The sequence below is a fragment of the Eptatretus burgeri genome, chromosome 5, assembly GCF_056783735.1.
Source record: "Eptatretus burgeri isolate ZD-2024b chromosome 5, Ebu_testis_v1, whole genome shotgun sequence".
Classification (NCBI taxonomy): Eukaryota; Metazoa; Chordata; class Myxini; order Myxiniformes; family Myxinidae; genus Eptatretus; species Eptatretus burgeri.
In genome coordinates this window covers 78,601,259-78,620,528 of record NC_140965.1, presented here as the reverse complement: position 1 = coordinate 78,620,528, position 19,270 = coordinate 78,601,259, and the positions used below count along the sequence as shown (strand labels likewise).

Genomic DNA, 19,270 nt, shown 5'->3' with positions numbered 1-19,270 from the left:
TTGTATACCTTGGTCGAGGCTCGTATGAGAGCTAACACACAACTCACAGCAAGGAGGCATGAGACAAGAGGGGCGGGAGTGGAAGGGACAAATCATTGGGGAACAGACACAGGTGAACTGTGGAAGGGAGAGTGATGTGGATGGGACGGGGAACATGGCGAGGAGGAGATGGACATTACAGGGACTTTCAGGAAGGAAAGCAGGAGAATTGAAGGAAGTGGGCTTGGGTGGATTATCGGGGGTAGAAAAGATCGAGGATTTGGATGGGGGAAGATAAGAGGTGGTGGTGAACAGCTGTTTTGAAAGCCTGGAGGGAAGAATGGGAAAGAATAGAGTGAGGAAGTTTATTCCAAAGGCGGGAAAAAAGAGGAATGAAAGAGTGAAGATGAGCAGTGATTCGTGATTTTGGTAGTTTTACCAGAAGGGGGTTGTTGGCGGACCTTGAGCGCCCTGTGGAAATGTGGTTGGGACAAATCGCAGAGAGAGCAGGGGGGCAAGGCTGGAGAGGAGTCGGTAGAAGACAGAAAGACCACCGACCAACCTGCGGTGATTGAGTGAGAGGCCCAAAGACTCAGCTTCATTGCGGGAGATGCCAATGATCTTAAAAGCCCTGGTTTCGACAGCGTGAAGTCGAGAAAGGTGGGAGGCAGGAGCACCAGCCCAGAGGGGAGAGCAGTACTCCATCAGGCTACGGACAAAAGCTTTGTAAGTGGTCAGGAGCTCAAGAGGGCCGAGGAAGGACTTTGCACGACGGAGGATTCCCAGTCGGCGACTGGCTTTTGAGGCAAGGTTGGAAATGTGACTTTCCCAGGAAAGGTCATGGCAGATAGTGAGACCCAGAAGCTTGAAAGAAAAGACTTCTTCCAGAGGATTGTTGAGAAAGTGGATGGGGGGTTTTCTAAACGGTCCTTTCGAAGAGACATAGTGAGAGTGTGAGATTTGTCTGGATTGAAAGACATGTTCCACGTGTTGGACCAGTTTGTGATTTTATCCAGATCTGCAGTGAGCGAAGAAGCTGCTGCTTGCCGGTCTGAGGGATGACAGATGGTACGGCAGAGGGTGGAGTCATCGGCAAAGAGAAATAGAGGATTTTCCAGAGAGTCCGAGAGATCATTGATGAAAACCAGAAAAAGAACAGGGCCCAGAACGCTACCTTGAGGAACTCCAGCCTGCACAGGAAGAGGGGATGAAAGAACTCCATTTAGGGCCACACGTTGACTGCGACAGGAGAGGAAGTCTGCGAGCCATGAGTGGAGATGGCCTTGAATACCGTGGGAAGAGAGTTTGGTGAGTAGGGCAGGGTGCCAGACTGTGTCAAAAGCACGTGATATGTCCAGGGATACGGCTCGGATTTCCTGTCTGGCATTGAGGACCTCCATCCATTGATGGGAGAGCAGTAGCAGCATATCTAGGGTAGAGTGACCTGGTCTGAAACCAAATTGATGATTGGAAATCAAGCCATTGGAGAAGAGGAAGGATTTCATGTCTGAAGCGATGATGGATTCCATAACCTTGCTGATGATTGGGAGAAGGCTGATTGGTCTATAGTTACAGGGATCTGTTTTTGCACCTTTTTATGCAGGGCAGTGATGTTAGCAGATTTCCAAGCACATGGCAGATGACCTTGGGAAAATGAGAGGGTGAATAGAACAGAGAGAGGGTGAGCAAGAGCAGAAGAGCAGGCTTTGAGGACACGTGGGCTGATGCCGTCTGGACCGGTTGCAGAATCTGACTCGAGGTTTGAAAGCAAGCTCTCCACCTTGTCAGGAGAAAAGGATACAGAGTCCAGGGACAGTTGGGTGCGACTGGGTAAAGTGGGTAGAGATAGTGATGGGTTTAGGACACAAGATTTAGCTGCAAACACCGAGTTTAGACATTCAGCTTTATCACATGTGGAATCAGCAGTGCGGCCATTTGAGGTAAGGGAGGGGATGGAGGGGGAACATACACCAGAAACAGATTTGATTAAACGCCACCAGGATTTTGAGGAGGGAGAGAGGTTTGAGAGTTCAGACTTGAGATGAGAAAGATGTTGTTTTCTGGCTCTCCTGAGGGTAGATACACACTTGTTCCGAGCTTTGTGGAAAGAACTGAGATTGCCCTCAGTTGGGTTTGCTTTCCATGAGGCAAAGGCAAGTTGTTTCAGGACAACTGCCTCGCCACAAGCTTCAGTAAACCAAGGGCGGGAGGAAGGGTAAGACAACTGAACACGAGAGGGGATAAATCTGTGCATGAGGGAGAGCAAGTTTCTTTGAAAGAATTCCCAGGATGAGTTGATGTTTGAGAAAGTAGTGATAGGAGACCAGTCTGTAAGTTTGATGGCTGCTCGGAGACCCTGCCAGTCGGCTTCAGTGAAATGCCAGACTCAACGGCGGTGAGGTGGTTCTCTGATAACAGCCAGAGAGATGTCCACTTTAACAAGGACGTGGTCAGAAGAACCAATTGGAGCAAAGGAAGAGCAGCAGATATTGTCAGGGAAATTTGTCAAAATCAGATCCAGAAGAGATGGAGTACCATTGGTTGAGATCCGGGTCGGGAAGTTGACCGATTGAGTCAGTCCCAATGAGTCGCAGAAAGCTTTTGCTGATGTCCCATGGCAGGTGAGAGAGGTACCCACACCTAGCCAACTGGCGTGATGACAATTGAAGTCGCCACATAAGAGGAAGAGAGAGTTTGGATGAGAAGATAGAAGATGGTCCATGTTTTCGGAGAGTGAGGTGTAGATGGAGTCATCACTGTTCGGTGGACGGTACAGTACACATATAAACATGAGGTGGGAGTGGAGGGGAAGCCGAAGCCAGAGGTATTCCTGGGGGTGTGGGGGAGTGAGAGCAGTGCAGGGAGAGTGAGGAATAGAGTCTTTGATGAAGAGAGCAACACCTCCACCAGGACGAGACTCAGGTCTGTCATACCGTAAGAGGGAGTAACCAGGGAGAGATACTTGGGAGTCAGACACGTCTTGGGAGAGGAAAGTTTCTGTTAGGCAGATAATGTCTGGTTTGTCAGTGGCAACCTGTATGGAAAGATCTGAAAGGTTTGAGCGAAGGCCCCGGATATTTGAGGTCCACACTTTTAATGAAGAGGTAGGGGAGGAGGCTTTGGGTGCAGGAGGTGGAGGGGTGGGGGAGGGTAGGACGAGGGAAGAGGGGGAGGTAAGGAGGGTTGCTGAAGGAGTGTGGGGTATTGCAGAATAGCGAGGGGAGGGGGCCGAATGAGGAGGAGAAAAGGCTCTGTGGTGCTGGGAGAGAGGGGGGACAAGAGACAAGGAAGATGGCAGTTGAGGATTTGAGGAGGTGGAGTGAAGAGATGGAGGTGAGAGGGCAGTGGAGGGAGGCAGGTTGGTGGATGAGAGGGGGGCAACTTAGAGAAGGAAGAGTGAGGGGGATGAAAGGTGGGAGAAAGGTGAGGGGGAATTTTTGAAAGAGGTGAGAGGGAGGCTTGGAGGGAGAAGAGTGGGATGGTTGCTTTGAGAGTGAGAGTGAGGGGTGAGGGGGTGAGTTGGCACTGAAGTTGGAAAAAAGAATGGTTGATGGAAAGCGAGCATCCATGGCAAACTGTGGTTTTTAAAAGTTTTAGGTCAGAGATGCGATTTAACACAATTCTTGATGGATGCAATGAAGGCGAATTCAGAGCATGGAGAGAAGAAGCGCTGTAATAGTTGGATTTTTTAGGCAAGGAATGAAGGAGAGGTCGAAATGAGAGCAGTCTGTTAAAATAGCAGAAGAGTAGTGCATTGTGAAACAGTAAAGAGTACCACATGTGTGAGAGAGGAAGATGAAGCATTATAAGATCGTTTTTGTTGTAATATTAATGTATGAGAGAGTTCAACAGATTAGGTCATGGAAGTGTAAAAAAAAAAAAAAAAAAAAAAAAAAAAAAAAAAATCGAGGAAGACGAGGAGGAAGTTAAGAGGAAGAAGAAGTAACAGAATCGGGAGAAGGTGAGCGTGTTGTTGTTGTTGTTGGGTATATTTTTTTTTATTTTTATTTTTTTTTTTTGAGATAAGAAAGAGATTAGTTGGGAGAATGGGGGATGTTTGGAAAGTGGGGAGGATGAAAATTGAAGGTAATGGGGAGGATAGAAATTGAAGGTAATGGGGAGAAAAAACAAACAAACAAACAAAAAAAAACGATCGAACACCGAGTGGAACCGGTAGGCCTCAAGCCTAGGACTAGGCCTCAAACACCAGGTAAGAACGTCGACATAAATACTCACAAAATAGCACGATTTTTGAAACAAAACCGAACTAGGAACACACATTAACATGTAGGTGAGAAATTAAACAGTTAAAACGGGACAAATAACAACCGGAACTTAACTTTGAGAAAGTCAGCAGGGAGCCCCGAAGGAGACCTCTTGCCGCTCAAAACCGGAACCGGAAGTGGAAGGAACCGGAACATTTATAGCTGTGAGTGCGATAACTCATAAACTGTTCGCCTTATCGATTTGAAATTTGGGTCACACATGTACCACCTGAAAAGCAAGAATGCTATTGATTTTGGGCATGGCCGGATCCAAGATGGCTGACTGTGGCTGCCATCTTGAAAAAAATGTTTTTTCGCCATATCGATTTGAAATTTGGGTCACACATGTACCACCTGAAAAGGAAGAACCCTATTGATTTTGGGCGTGGCCGGATCCAAGATGGCCGACTGGGGCGGTCATCCATCCGTCCGGCTGGCTGGCTCGGCGTCAACATTTATAGCTGTGAGTGCGATAACTCATAAACTGTTCACCTTATTGATTTGAAATTTGGGTCACACATGTACCACCTGAAAAGGAAGAACCCTATTGATTTTGGGCATGGCCGGATCCAAGATGGCTGACTGTGGCTGCCATCTTGAAAAAAATGTTTTTTCGCCATATCGATTTGAAATTTGGGTCACACATGTACCACCTGAAAAGGAAGAACCCTATTGATTTTGGGCGTGGCCGGATCCAAGATGGCCGACTGGGGCGGTCATTCATCCGTCCGGCTGGCTGGCTGGGCGTCAACATTTATAGCTGTGAGTGCGATAACTCATAAACTGTTCGCCTTATCGATTTGAAATTTGGGTCACACATGTACCACCTGAAAAGGAAGAACCCTATTGATTTTGGGCGTGGCCGGATCCAAGATGGCCGACTGGGCTGGCCATTTTGAAAAAAAAGTTTTTTGTGATAAATGGAAAAAACGCTTATCTGATTTCAATTATTTTTCAATGGCGGGGGATTCCCCATCTCTGATGGTATATTTAAATCTTGTTCTAACCACACACACTATGAGATTATCAGGACATCATGCTAAACATAATTTTTAAAAAGTAATGGAGTTTGGTTTCACTGGACCGCATCATGCTGTTAGAGATGTATGAAATGCATCAGATGGGATTCCACTTATCCATTATTAACATCTCACAAAACTGTACGTGACGAAGTACAGCAAATTAACCAATGAAAATCGACTACATCATCGTCATTACGTTAAAAAACTTTTTTAAAAAATCCATTATTATCCTGTCAAACTTTGATTGAAGTGGTAATAAGTTTTGAATGTGTACATGCAGAGCTGAAATAGTTCCAAGATTATTTTTTCATTACTTGTTTTTTCAGTGTGAGAAATGTATTACTTAGTGATATATATTGGGTTATTTCTCCAAAATAAGCTCATAGAGTGAGTTCCGTGTCCATGCGTATGTATGTCCGTTAACATTTGACTAAAACGTCTTCTCACAAACTAACAGAGCGATATGGACCAAATTTGGTATGATGCATCAGGACAGTAAGGCCTCATGGAGTTTGAGCTCCCCATCCAGATGTGCCCCCCTATAAATGGAGGTAAAAGGGGTTTTGCCCAAAACATTGGTATTTCATTCAAAAATCTTCTCAGAAACCGACAACTGGATCCAGACCAAACTGGCCATGCGGAATTGTGACCATGCCCTAATCTTAAATTGTGCTCCCCATGGCCATATCTCCCCTGGAAAGGCAGCCATGGCAGTTTCCCTCCTCTAATCCCTCATTCACAAAAATCATTTTCCTCACAAACTACATGACTGATATGGATCAAATATATCAGACAGGAAGGTCTCATAGGGTTGTGCTCCCCACCTGGATCCACCCCCTATAAGAAGCTGAAAAAGGGGGTTTTGCCTCAAATTCAGGTAATTTATTTTTTAAATCTTCTCAGAAACCAATGGCCAGATGCAGACCAAACTCTTCATGAAACATAAGGACCATGCCATTAACTTAAGTTGTGTTCCCCATGACTGTACTACTTCCTCCAAATCCCTCATTTTCACCTCACCTGCTGGGGAAATAACCATCATTCCCCCACCGGGCTACTTTTTAATTGTAACGTGACTTTTCAGCTTTATGTCGCTGTTATGTATTGCTTATAAGTTGTAAAAGTCAGAAATAACAAAAAAGGAACCCATGATGTCTGTCAATTTTACCCCCTCCCCTCCCCCCTAAATTGGAAATTTTACAAATCGCACCCTGACCATGTGAAACATTTGCTTTCTCTTTCAGGCAACAGATGGAGACGCCGGAATCTTTGGCAAAGTCACTTACCATTTTACTGATGATTCAGACAGGTTTGACGACAATTTTGTTGTTAATTGCACACAATGTCAAAATGATACTGCCATAAAGTAACTCGTTTTGGGTAGTTTTGAGAAATGCTTTCCACATGTTATTTTGTGTCATAAATTCGGCAGCTTGCATTTGAGTTGCTCAGTCGGGTATCCCGGGAGCTTTTGGGTACATCACTAGTCTTTTGAGAATGTCGTCCATCATAACTTCACACTTTCTCCAAATCCCACCACTGATTTCTTCTCTTCTCGCTGATCTCATCACCCCAATTTATCTGCTTCTTCTTTCATCCATGCCACTCAACAACTCGTTTGCAGTGTGTTTGTGCATTCTTCGTCTGCCTGTTCCCCTTTCATCCTCTCTCAGCCCTCTGTCATTTTACTCCACAATCATCTGAGACTTTTACATATAAACATCCATCTGCCTGCGTGCTTTTATGGTTGATTCTTGTCCATCCTGCCTGTGTGTGGAGGTTTGAAATGGACAGTAAGACAGGTGTGGTGTCCGTAACTGCCCTTTTGGACCATGAGAGTACACCGCGCTTCACACTCACACTCCTGGCACGGGATGGCGGTGGAGCAGAATCTACAGGGCGCTTGCGCATCAATGTCCTTGATATCAATGACAACATACCACGCTTCCAACGTGACAGTTATGCAGGCACTGTTCGAGAAAATGACCATTCCCATGCCACCATTGCCCGAATTAGGGTAAGAATTAGATGGCGTACCTTGTCTTCACTGTGCTTGCACTTGATCGACTTTCCTCTCCACATTGCAGCTTGTGCATGCTTTTGCTTGCTTTTCCGTCATTCATACAATGCTCTATCGATCATTGCCAATCAGAAATATTTAATGGCCTTGTCATCCATTCTGCCAGATAATCCATTAGAAAAACATATTTCTCACATGTTAATTATTATTCAATTGCCTCATTTCACTCATTGCTTCAACAAACATCACACTTCATCTCTTTCCCTCATCAATTCTCAAATCAAAACTGTTCTCATTGCACATCAAAGATTGTAATGAAATGGGCTCCACACACTGGATGGTCCATTTTATCATGGAAGTTTGATAATCTTACAATACATTTTTCGAAGTAACGTACATGGTCATGTTGCTGCTCATTAGTGAGAGCCAAAGCCACATCAGTAAAGTTTCTGCTTTCTCTTTGTGCTAGCTACTCCACTTCACTTACCATGGTGCATCTGCAAATTGTTTGTCCACCTATTATGCACTACTCATCCGAAAGTCTGCTGACTCTCGTCTCTCTCTCACTCAGCTCTTCCATGACCACTGACATGCTTTACAGAAGAAAGATAAACAATGGACAAGCAGTGATGACAATAGAAAAACAATATCCCCCTTCCGCCATGCGGCGGGGGATAACTAGGACCAAAGCTATGTGGACATTCCAATTTCAGCTGTTATTAATGCACTGATTGTGTATTAAAGACATGTACACGATGAACAGGTGATTTGAGATATAAGACCAGGATAAATCCGACATTGGTCTTGAGTTGTTTGGCTTCCTGTTTTGATTGACTTGGAACAAATCACGGCAGTTTCCATGGCTTCTATCCACATGAAGCTTTTCTCCAGCAGTTCGATGGTTTCGATGGCTGAATCCCTCTGTGGCGGCTGAGCTTCTCTCTTTTTGAACATTCAGCAGAATTCTGAGATGATCACAGAGAGATCCATCCACTAAAATGAATCCTGTGTTTTTATTTAAATATTTGAATCCTGTGATGTTCAATATAGAATGGAGTCTGATCTCAGCAAGAACTACAAGGAGGATTTTTTTTCCCCTTTTGCATGACAGCACTCTTTACCTTCCATCTCCAAGCAAGCCTGTGTTTTATTCCCTCTCACTCACCCTCCTTTTCATTGTTCTTTTTACCATTTCTGCTTCATTTCCAGTTTTCCTTTCCTCTTCTTGCTGTGGTTTGTATCCAGATGTCCAAAAGTAACATAATGAAAGGGGGGATCTTCACACCGGATGCAGATGGGAACTTCAGGCAAAGTGCTTGCACAACAATCGTTTGTTTTATTGGGGTTTAATGGCCCTTTAATCTCAGAGAGAAAATCGAATCAAATGTTTTAAATACAGATTGGCTGTTGTAATGGCAAACAGGCCGATGGCACGTTAAAGTGCATCTCAACCTGAGACCAGCTATGGGAGAATAATGTCTTTTTTGTAATGTGATGATACAATGGAACATGGAAAGAGCGGTTGACAGAAGGATTGATTACCTCTGCCACCGAAGGTGGATGCAGAGGTTATGTTTTCACCCCTGTCTGTCTGGTTGTCTGTGAGCAGGATTTGGATGAAATTTTGTGGACAGGTTGGGTGTGAGACAAGGACGAACTGATTACATTTTGGTGAAGATCCGAATCCGATAATTTTTTAAGTAATCTGGCCTATCAGTGGGATAGAAAACATAAACTATTAAGCCTGGTGGAGATATGCACTTGACTACTGAGCGCTGTTCTCGTTTTTGATTGCATTTGCATTTAGCATTTGTGGCATCTTGTAGTTACAGTGGCAAAAGCTTGTAACAGCTGTGGTGAGGAAGGAAAGATGTACACAAGATATGATGTTGATGAATAAGATTGTAAAAGGTGGAATAAAACACCCAGTATTTATTATTGTATCTACAAAAACATATCATTGATATATGTCTATATACACAAACACATGCACATATATGAATATATATATATATATATATATATATATATATATATATATATATATATATATATATATATATATATATATATATATATATATACATATATATATATATATATATACTTACGAGCGGGGTATGGTTACACATTGTGTAAGCGTACGAACTGTGCTTCACCATAGTCTCAGGTTGCTCACCTGCATTTAATTTTTCATTTATTTATATTTTAATTTACGGATGTTTTCTAACGATTCTATGATTTTTCCCGATGTAATGGCTTCGATGTCTGTCGGCACACAAAATTTCCGCTTTCTTCGTCACCGAGAAGGTACCGATCTTTAATATTAGTGAGTTAGTGAGTCAGTGGTTAGAATGAGCTTTATATATAACGAGTAGGGTGTACAAACCTTGGTTCCCCATTATCTCGGGTCGGTTACCTTTACTTGACTTTTCCATTATTTATTTTCATTTATTCCTAACGAAATCTAAAGATTTCGTAAGTATATTGATGACTTCCGTCATCTGTTTGTGTGTTTGTGTGTTTGTTTGTGTGTGTGTTTGTGTGTGTGTGTGTTTGTTTGTTTGTTTGTAGGCACGATAACTCGAGACAGGAAGAAGCTACCAATGTCAAATTACACCACGTGATTCAGGAGGGTGATGGCTAGCGCTGATTAGATTTTGGTTAAAATCGGTCAAAGGTCAAGCTCACAGTGAGGTCAAACATTCGATTTTTGATGGTTTGGTAAAGAATCATCGTAGAAACTTCTGGTTTGCATCGCTACCTTCTCTCGAAGGTAGCGTCAGGTTCGATCTGTGACCTGCTACAGGTACCATGTAAACCTGTACTAACCTGTTCCATGGTCGGGTTGTCGGCGACTAAACCGTCTAGTCTCCCCCACCAAGTTTTCTGGTGAGGAGGGTGTTTGGTTATGGATACCCAGCAGGATTAAAAACAAAACCTGTCAAAGGGCGGAGGAGCTCTTGCGAGCCAACGGCCATCCATATCTAGTGCCCAACTGTGTCTGCGGACGTCCTCCTGCAGTTGGGGTCACTTCTTATTAGGAGGTTGGTGGCAGGATTTGCACTCCGGCCACCGTAAAACCCTTCATTCCGCAAAACGCAAAAACGCAAAAAAATCTGAAAACCCACTCCGTGGGAGTACCTCCTGTGCAGCTTCCCTTCGCAGGGCAGCTCACCGGATGACGGGATTGGGACAAAGCCTTCGGGACCCCAATCGTTGATAGGAGGAAACCACGGGGTAACATCCCTGGGTCAGATTGCGGGAGAGTGTGTCGGAGTGGTGCTGAGGTGTCGTCCACCAGACGGCGGTCTCCTTGGGTTAACCTGAGGCGGTCCCTTCGGGTGGGTGCCTGGAATGTCCTATCCCTAAGAGAGGATGATCACCTGTCTCTGTTATCATCTGAGCTCAAGCGTTTGGACATTGGGATTGCAGCTCTCTCTGAGGTTCGGAGACCGGATTGCGGCGAGATAATGGTGGGTGGTTACACCTACTATTGGTCTGGTCGCTCTGATGGTTACCATACCCAAGGAGTTGCTGTAGCTGTGTCCAATAAGCTGACCCCAATGATAATTGAGGTAACACCGGTCAACGAGCGTATTATGAGATTGAGGATTCGTCACTCCTTTGGTGTCATTTCCCTGGTCTCTGTTTATGCTCCGACTGAGGCGAGTGATCTCACCGTGAAGGATGCATTCTACGCCACACTCGAGTCTGTGGTTGATCAGTGCCCCAGACGAGATACACTTCTAGTCTTGGGGGATTTCAATGCATCGACTGGAACTGATAGGGACGGTTATGAGATGTGTGTTGGTCCCCATGGGTCAGGAACTATGAACCAGAATAGCACTAAGTTCCTTGACTTTGCAAGAAGTCATGGACTTAGGTGGCTGGTTCATGGTTTCAGCGCCCACAAGCTCATCGCTGGACTTGGTATTCCAACGCTGGCGGTGTGGCAAAGGAGATTGACCATGTCCTCATTGACGGTCGTTGGAGGATGATCCAGAACTGCAGGGTCTACCGGAGTGCTCAGTTCCTCAATACTGACCACAGGCTTGTTGTAGCAACTCTAAAGCTGCACCTTAAATCCTGGAGAATGGTACCATCCCAGCCTAGGCTGGATGTTGCCAAGCTCAGGGATGAGAGAGTAGCTGAGAAGTTTGCAAACAGGCTGAGTGGACACTTGGGGGGTCTGGGTGCTTTGGGGGATCCTGAAGAGTTGTGGAGCACCTTCAAGACCACCGTCCTTGATGTTGCCGGTGGATGCCTTGGAGTTCACCGCAGGGCAAAGAAGAATTTTGCCCTCAAGGGACACTGGATACCATTGACCAGAGTCGCAGGGCCAGGCTGAATGGCAGAGCTGAGCTGTTCAGGGAGCTGAGGCGTAAAACTGTACGTGCACTGAGGGTGGACAAGGAGGCCTATGTGCGAGGAATCTGTGAGGGGGTAGAGCATCACCTGTGGACAGGTGATTCTCGTCCCGCTTACAGGGAATTCGCGCATTACGTTCATCCAAGCCCATCCCTCGGAGCACTACAGTTCGAGCAGAGAGTGGTAGGCTCTTGACAGAGGAGTCTGAAGTGAAGGCCCGCTGGGCCGGTTACTTTGAGCGGTTGTACCAGGCTGATCCCCCAACTGTCGAGTTGGACGTCAAGGGTGTTACAATCCCTGTTGCTGACGCTCGAATCAACTGTGGTCCACCTACGCTTGTGGAAACACGGGCTGCGGTGAACCAGTTGAAACGGGGCAAAGCTCCAGGGATCTGTGGCATCCATGCCGAACTTCTCAAGGCTGGTGGAAATGCTGCACTCGTGTCGTTGCATGCAGTTTTGTGCTCTGCCTGGAACACAGGCATCATCCCAACTGACTGGAAGAGGGGCCTTGTTGTCCCTCTCTGGAAAGGGAAGGGTGATCACCAAGACTGCAACAACTACCGAGGGGTGATGCTGCTCTCAGTGCCGGGCAAGGTCTTTGCTCGGATAATTCTCGATAGGGTTCGCCACCATCTGCTTGAGCACCAGCGTCCAGAGCAGTCAGGCTTTACACCAAAGAGGTCAACGATTGACCGTATCCTTGCACTTCGTGTCCTCACCGAACGCAGACGAGAGTTTCGGCAGGGGCTGCTTGCAGCCTATGTTGATCTCTGTAAAGCGTTCGATTCAGTGAATCGGGACGTCCTCTGGAGGATTCTTGGTCTTCGTGGGGTGCCACCAAAACTGATCGATCTGATGTCTGAACTCTACTCTGGTACTGAGAGTGCTGTGAAGTGTGGTGGTACCATCTCTGACTTATTTCCAGTTGTTACTGGAGTTCGTCAGGGATGTGTACTTGCTCCCACACTTTTCAGCACTTGTATGGACTGGATTCTAGGGAGGATGTCGGAGAGATCAAGTTGCGGTGCGTCATTTGGGAATGTCAAGATCTCGGACCTTGACTTTGCAGATGATGCAGTCATCTTTGCGGAGACTTTAGACATCCTCTTGGGGGCCCTCGAGGTGCTGAATGAGGAGTCGGAGCCGTTGGGATTACGGGTTTCTTGGGTCAAAACAAAGATCCAGGCTTTCGGTGACATCTTGGATGCTGCTGTCCTGTCTGTGTCTGTTTGTGGTGAGGATGTTGAGGTCGTGGAGAGATTCACTTACCTTGGCAGTGATATTCATGTCTCTGCTGGCTGCGAGTCAGAGGTCAATAGACGTCTGGGTCGGGCCTGGGAGTCATGGACTCACTGGATCATGGGGTGTGGCGCTGCCGGTACCTGTGCGGGAGGACGAAAGTCCGAGTCTTCAGGTCCTTGGTACTTCCAGTCTTGCTCTATGGGTGCGAGACTTGGACTCTGACCAAGGATCTGAGACGGAGACTTAATTCCTTTGGTACCAGGTCTCTTCGGAGAATCCTTGGCTATCGCTGGTCGGATTTTGTGTCCAACGAGCGGTTGCTGAGAGAGACTCGGATGAGATTTGTTACCTGCATAGTCCGTGAGCGTCAGTTGCGGCTGTATGGACATGTGGCTCGTTTTCCTGACTCTGATCCTGCTCACCAGATTCTCTCAGCGAGGGAGTCTCATGAGTGGAGGAGGCCAGTGGGTCGACCACGTGCCTCATGGTTGCAACAGGTTGACCATCATCTCAAGGAGATGGGGATGGGCCTGGCATCTGCCTGGGGGATGGCCAGACGGAGGCCCCTGGAGTACCGGCGGAAAGTGGACGCAGCGACGTGCTGTTCTGGCACATGCTCCCATACCTGACCTTCTCTCGAGACAGCTTTTATTAGACAAGGTCAGAGGTCAAGTTGACGATTTCGTAAGTACCAGTTTACGACTGCTTGTTTGTATTTTCATGAATGGATGATTTCCAACAGTTGTGTGATATTTCCTGGTGTATCGGCTTCGATCTCCATCGGCACACAAAATTACTGTGCCATTGTCTCGGGTCGCTCACCTGCATTTTAATCAATTTTTAATTAATCAATTTATATTTATTTATTTATATTTATATTTATATTAATGGATGTTTGAGGATTCTGTGATTTTTCCGGTGTACTGGGTTTGCTGTCCATCGACATGCAACATTTCATCTTTCTATATCATCCGGAAGGTACCGATCTTTTATATCAGTCAGTGAGTCATTCAGTCAGTGGTTTGAAAGGGCTTCATATATGAGATATACATTATATATAAAAATATATACTTATATATATAATGCACAGTATATTTGTTTATATATTCGCGGATTCGGCATTTGTCGTTTCACCATTTTTTGCCCAAGTCCTTCACGAACCAGTTGTCCAGTGGCTGCCCAGCCCCTCCCATGCATAGCATGGGCACCTCACTAGTTTATATATATTTACATACACAAGCTATGTCCAGATGCCACTTCACTTTCAGGATTCTTTGTCTAATTTGAGGGAAAGGAAATTTGTTTAGTAAAGAGTGAGAGTTCATAAGTGGTTAAAGTGTTGATATAATTTGAGTGCTTAACAATTGCATCTCTCTGGCTATTTTTAGAGTGCTGTCTCAGCATTGGTGAGTCTGTCAATTTACTCAGTCTGATTGGAAGGGACTGCAATCCGCAGTTGAACTGCTAGACGGGTCTCCTATATCTGCCAACGCCGATATTACTTCAGCCTGGGAATTCTTACACTGAAACCTGCTCTTTCTGTTATGCAGAGATTCATCCCATCTCATCTTTAGTTAACATACTTTTCCTCCCACCCATGCTCCACTGAATCCTGTGGTGAGGCAGTTGCCTTGAAAAAAAGTTTGCCTTCTCTCTTCCTGAAAGGCAAATCAAACCAAATGCAACCACAGAACACTCCACAAAACCCACAACAAATGTGTCCATAATCAGGATAGCCAGAAAATCACATCTGACCAGCAGTGACTGAACTTTCAAACTCGTCTCCTTCCTCAAACACCTGATGGTGCCTTGTTAAGTCGGTCTTTGGAATATTCTCCCCCTCGATCCCCTACCTTGCTGAAAATGGCATCAAAGCTGACTCTTCTTGTGAGAAGACCGAATGCCTCAATGTTTGGTTCCAAAAATGGTCCAAAACCCTTCGCTTTCTGAACCCACCCTTTGCAGTCACACCCAACCACTCCTTTACTCTGTGTCTTTTTCACCAGAGAAGATGGACACGTTTCTGGCAACCCTTGACTGATTTTGCAACTAGCACAGACGGCATCAGTGCATGTGTCCTAAAAACCTACTCTTCTGCTCTTGCACATTCTCTATCTGCTCTATTCACCCTATTATTTGCCCCAGTTAGGTCATCTTCCTTCCACCGACATTACCAAATTATATGAAAAGTTGGAAACACCGATCCCCTTAACTACAGACCTATCAGCTTACTTTCAATCATCAGCAAGCTCCTCAAATCCATCATCGCAGTCGACATCAAGTCCTTCCTTTTCTCCTATGGCCTGATCTCAAATCATCATTTTGGATTCAGACCTGCTCACTGCACTCTAAACATGCTGCTTCTGCTCTCGCAAATTATATTGCTCTCGCTTCTGCTCTCACAAATTATATGAAAAGTTGGAAACATGCTGCTTCTGCTCTCGCTGCTCTTGCAAATTATATGAAAAGTTGGAAACACCAATCCCGTTAACTACAGACCTATCAGCTTACTTTCAATCATCAGCAAGCTCCTCAAATCCATCATCGCAGTCGACATCAAGTCCTTCCTTTTCTTCTATGGCCTGATCTCAAACCATCATTTTGGATTCAGACCTGCTCACTGCACTCTAAACATGCTGCTTCTGCTCTCGCAACAATGTATTGAAGCTCTCAATGTCAGACATGAGGTCTCGCTCGACATTTCTCAAGTATTCGGTGTAGACTGGCACCCCCACCTTGCTCTCCAAAGTCTGCCTATGGCATCCAAGACCATCTCCACACATGGCTTGCTGACTGTTAACTCTTGTAGCCAATGCTTGACTCTCAACGGGATCCTCTGATCTCTTCTCCCTGTCAAGGCTGGAGTTTCCTGAGGCAGTGTTTGGTCCCATCCTACATCTAATCATCATTCTTTCTGATTCTTTGAAAAAACATCTTTATCATTCTGTTGATGATTCCTTCTCTGCCAGAACATCCTTCATCCTTCAAATATGTAGGCAGGAGCCCTTCTATCTCTGCAGGCTTTGATAGAATCACGAGGTGGTCAAACAAATGGACTTTGTCTTTCAGTCAATCCTGACAAGTCTCACTCTCAATCTACTGTATTTCTTCAAAAAGATTGTCTGGCGAAAGCTCTCATGAACTTCCTTAACAATGCCGTTAAATAAGTTTTGCCACTCAAACTTTTGGGCCTCACTATCAGTCATGATCTTTCTTTGACTCTGGAGGCCAACTTTGAGATGTGGTTTTCCAGTCACCAATTGGCCATCCTCTGTCATGGAAAGTCTCTCCTTGATACAACTGAACTTTTATTTACCTACACCACCTTCATCTGCAGCTTGATGGAGTACTGCTCTTCTGAGTAGGCTAGCACTCCTACCTCACACCTTGCTCAGTTTGACACCGTTGAAACAAAGTGCTTCAAAATCATTGGAATCACCCATGCTGAGGCTGAGTGTATGGGCCTATCACTTTCACATTGCAGATAGGTCGGTGGTTTCTCTGTCATCTCTCACCTCCTTGCTGGTCTTGTACTATCTACACTTTCTTTGCTCATTCCCTTACCTCGCCGTGCCCCACATGTCTGCAGGGGTGCACATGGTCTGCCTGTTATCCCTATCTGGTGAAATGCTCGAAATTCAGATTCACTGCTCACTCCACTCATTTCTAACTCTTTTTTTTTCCTGCCTTTGGAACAAACTTTCTCAGTCTCTTCAATCTCATTCTCACCTGCAGGGCTTCAAGAAACCTGTTCACCATCATTTCAGGTCATCCTCCATCGACAACCATGATCTTTTCGACTCCCATGAATCCTCCCAAAGCCCATCTTTTTCTGTGTTTCTAGTTTTTCCTTCCACTTCTGTGATGTAGAGTTTGCAGCTATCTCCATCATGTCCACCCCTACCTTCCCTCAGCACTCATTTCTCCCCATATCACATATTTATCCAAGTCTCCTTATATTTTGTCCTTCATACTTACTTGCTGTTGTCAAGGCAGGTCAGGTCAGATCAGATCTGTGACTCACTTCAGGTACCATGTAAACCTATACTAATCTGTTTCATCGTCTGGTTATCAGTGACTAAACCGTCTCCTCCACCAGGTTTCCTGGCAGTGGAAATTCCTGAAAAACCTGTCAAATGGCAGTGGAGCTCCTTGTGAGCCAACAGCCATCCACATCTGGTGCTCAACTGTGTCTGTGGATGACCTCCTGCAGTTGGGTTACCTTTTTCTAGGAGGTCAGTGAAAGGAGTTGCTCTCCAGCCACCGTAAAACACTTCATTCCAAAACACACACAAATATAGCAAGTAAAACTGAAAATCCACTCTGAGAGAGTACCTCCTGTGCAGCTGCCCTTCACAGAGAAGCTCACCAGATGATGGGATTTGTACAAAGTCTTTGGGACCCCCATTCTTTGATGATAGGAGGAAAAGTATGGGGAGACTTCCTGCGTCGGGTTGTGGTGGTATTTGGTGGGATGGTGCTGAGGTGTTGTCCACCAGTTGCCTTGAAACAAGTTGCATTCTTCTCCTGAAAGGCATCTTCGACCAAAGGTTAACTTTAGGCGGTCCCTTCAGGTAGGTTCCTGGAATGTTTTCACTCAAAGATAGGATAATCACTTGTCTCTGCTATCATATGAGCTCCAGTGTTTGAATATCAGTGTTGCAGCGCTCGCTGGGGTTCAGAGACTGGATAGTGGTGAGATCATGGTGGGTGGTTACACCTACGACTGCTCTGGTCACTCTGATGGTTACTATGCCCAAGGAGTTGCTGTAGTTGTGTCCAACAAGCTTACTCCCATGATAATTGAGGTAACACTGGTCAATGGGCGTATTATGAGACTGAGGATTTGTGAATCTTTGGGTGTCATTTCTCTGGTTTCTGTGCATGCTCTGACTGAGCAAGTGATCTCACTGTGAAGGAGACATTCTATTCCATGCTCGAGTCTGTGGTTGATCAGTGCCCCAGGCGAGATCCTCTTTTGGTCTTGGTGGATTTCAGTGCATCCATTGGCAATGACAGGGATGGTTATGAAGCATGTGTTGATCCCCATGGGTCTGGAACTGTGAACCAGAATAGCACGAAGTTCTTTGACTTTGTAAGAAGTCATGGACTTCGTGTGGCTGGTTCATGGTTTCAGCACACACAGGCTCATTGCTGGACTTGGTATTCCAACGCTGGCAGTGTGGCAAAGGAGATTGACCATGTGCTCGCTGGAGGATGATCCAGAACTCCAGGCTCTACCGGAGTGCTCAGTTCCTCAATACTGACCACCGGCTTGTTGTAGAAACTCTGAAGTTGCGCCTTAAATCCAGAAGAATGCTACCAACCCAGCCTAGGCTGGATGTTGGCAAGCTCAAGGATGAGAGGGTAGCTGAGGAGTTTGCCAACAGGCTGAGTGAGCATTTAGGGGGTCTGGTTGTTTTGGGGGATACTAAAGAGCTGTGGAGTGCCTTCAAGACTACCCTCCTTGATATTGCCAGTGATAGTCTTGGTACCTACCATCAGGTGAAGAAGAACTTTGTCTCTCAAGAGACACTGGATATCATTGACCACATAACAATTGCAGGGCCAGGCTTGATGGCAGAGCTGAGCTGTTCAGGGAGCTGAGGCATAAAACTGTACGTTCACTGAGTGTGCACAAGGAGGCCTGTGTCACCTGTGGTCAAGTGATTCTCGTCCTGCTTACAGGGGAATTTGTGCATTGTGTTCCTCCAAGCCTGTTCCTCAGTGGACTGCAGTTCGAGCAGAGTGTGGTTAGCTCTTGACAGAGGAGTCTGAAGTGAAGGCCTGCTGGGCCAGTTACTTTGAGCAGCTGTGCCAGGCTGACCCACTTGCTGTTGAGTTGGATGTCAGGGTGTTAATATCCCGACTGCTGTCACTCCAATAAACTGGGAACCATCTTTGTTTGTGGAAACACAGGCTGTGGTAAACCAGTTGAAAGGGGATAAAGCTCCTGGGATCTGTGGCATCCATGTTGAACTTCTCAAGGCTGGTGGAAATTCAAGACTCATGTCGTTGCATGCAGTTCTGTGCTTTGTTTGTAGCACAGGCATCATCCCAACTGACTGGAAGAGAGACTTTGTTGTCCCTCTCTGGAAAGGGAAGGATGATCACCAGGACTGCAACAACTCTGTCTCTATCGAGTGCAGCCTGTGGCTGCTGGTTGCATCATTGGTTGGGATGCCGCTGATGCAGTGTCCCCCCTTACCAGTACACTGGTGCTCATTTTGCCGACCTCGGAAGGATGACAGGTTGAGTCAACCTCCTGGTGTATTTTAATTCAGCGGCCAACGGGGCTTGAACTCAGGACCTTAAGGATCCCAAGCCGCCACCCTAACCATAAGACAACACCAGGCTTACTGCAACAAC

General features: G+C 45.9%; 1 protein-coding gene across 1 annotated transcript in view; it reads left to right on the top strand.

The window, feature by feature from the left end:
• The window catches only part of CDH23 (cadherin related 23), a 683,120-nt gene that overhangs the window by 272,113 nt on the left and 391,737 nt on the right, over positions 1-19,270 (top strand). The window contains exons 14-15 of the mRNA XM_085883587.1: positions 6,511-6,575; positions 7,046-7,283. Coding sequence (XP_085739713.1) covers positions 6,511-6,575; positions 7,046-7,283 — 303 coding nt within the window. The remainder of the gene's footprint in view (positions 1-6,510; positions 6,576-7,045; positions 7,284-19,270) is intronic.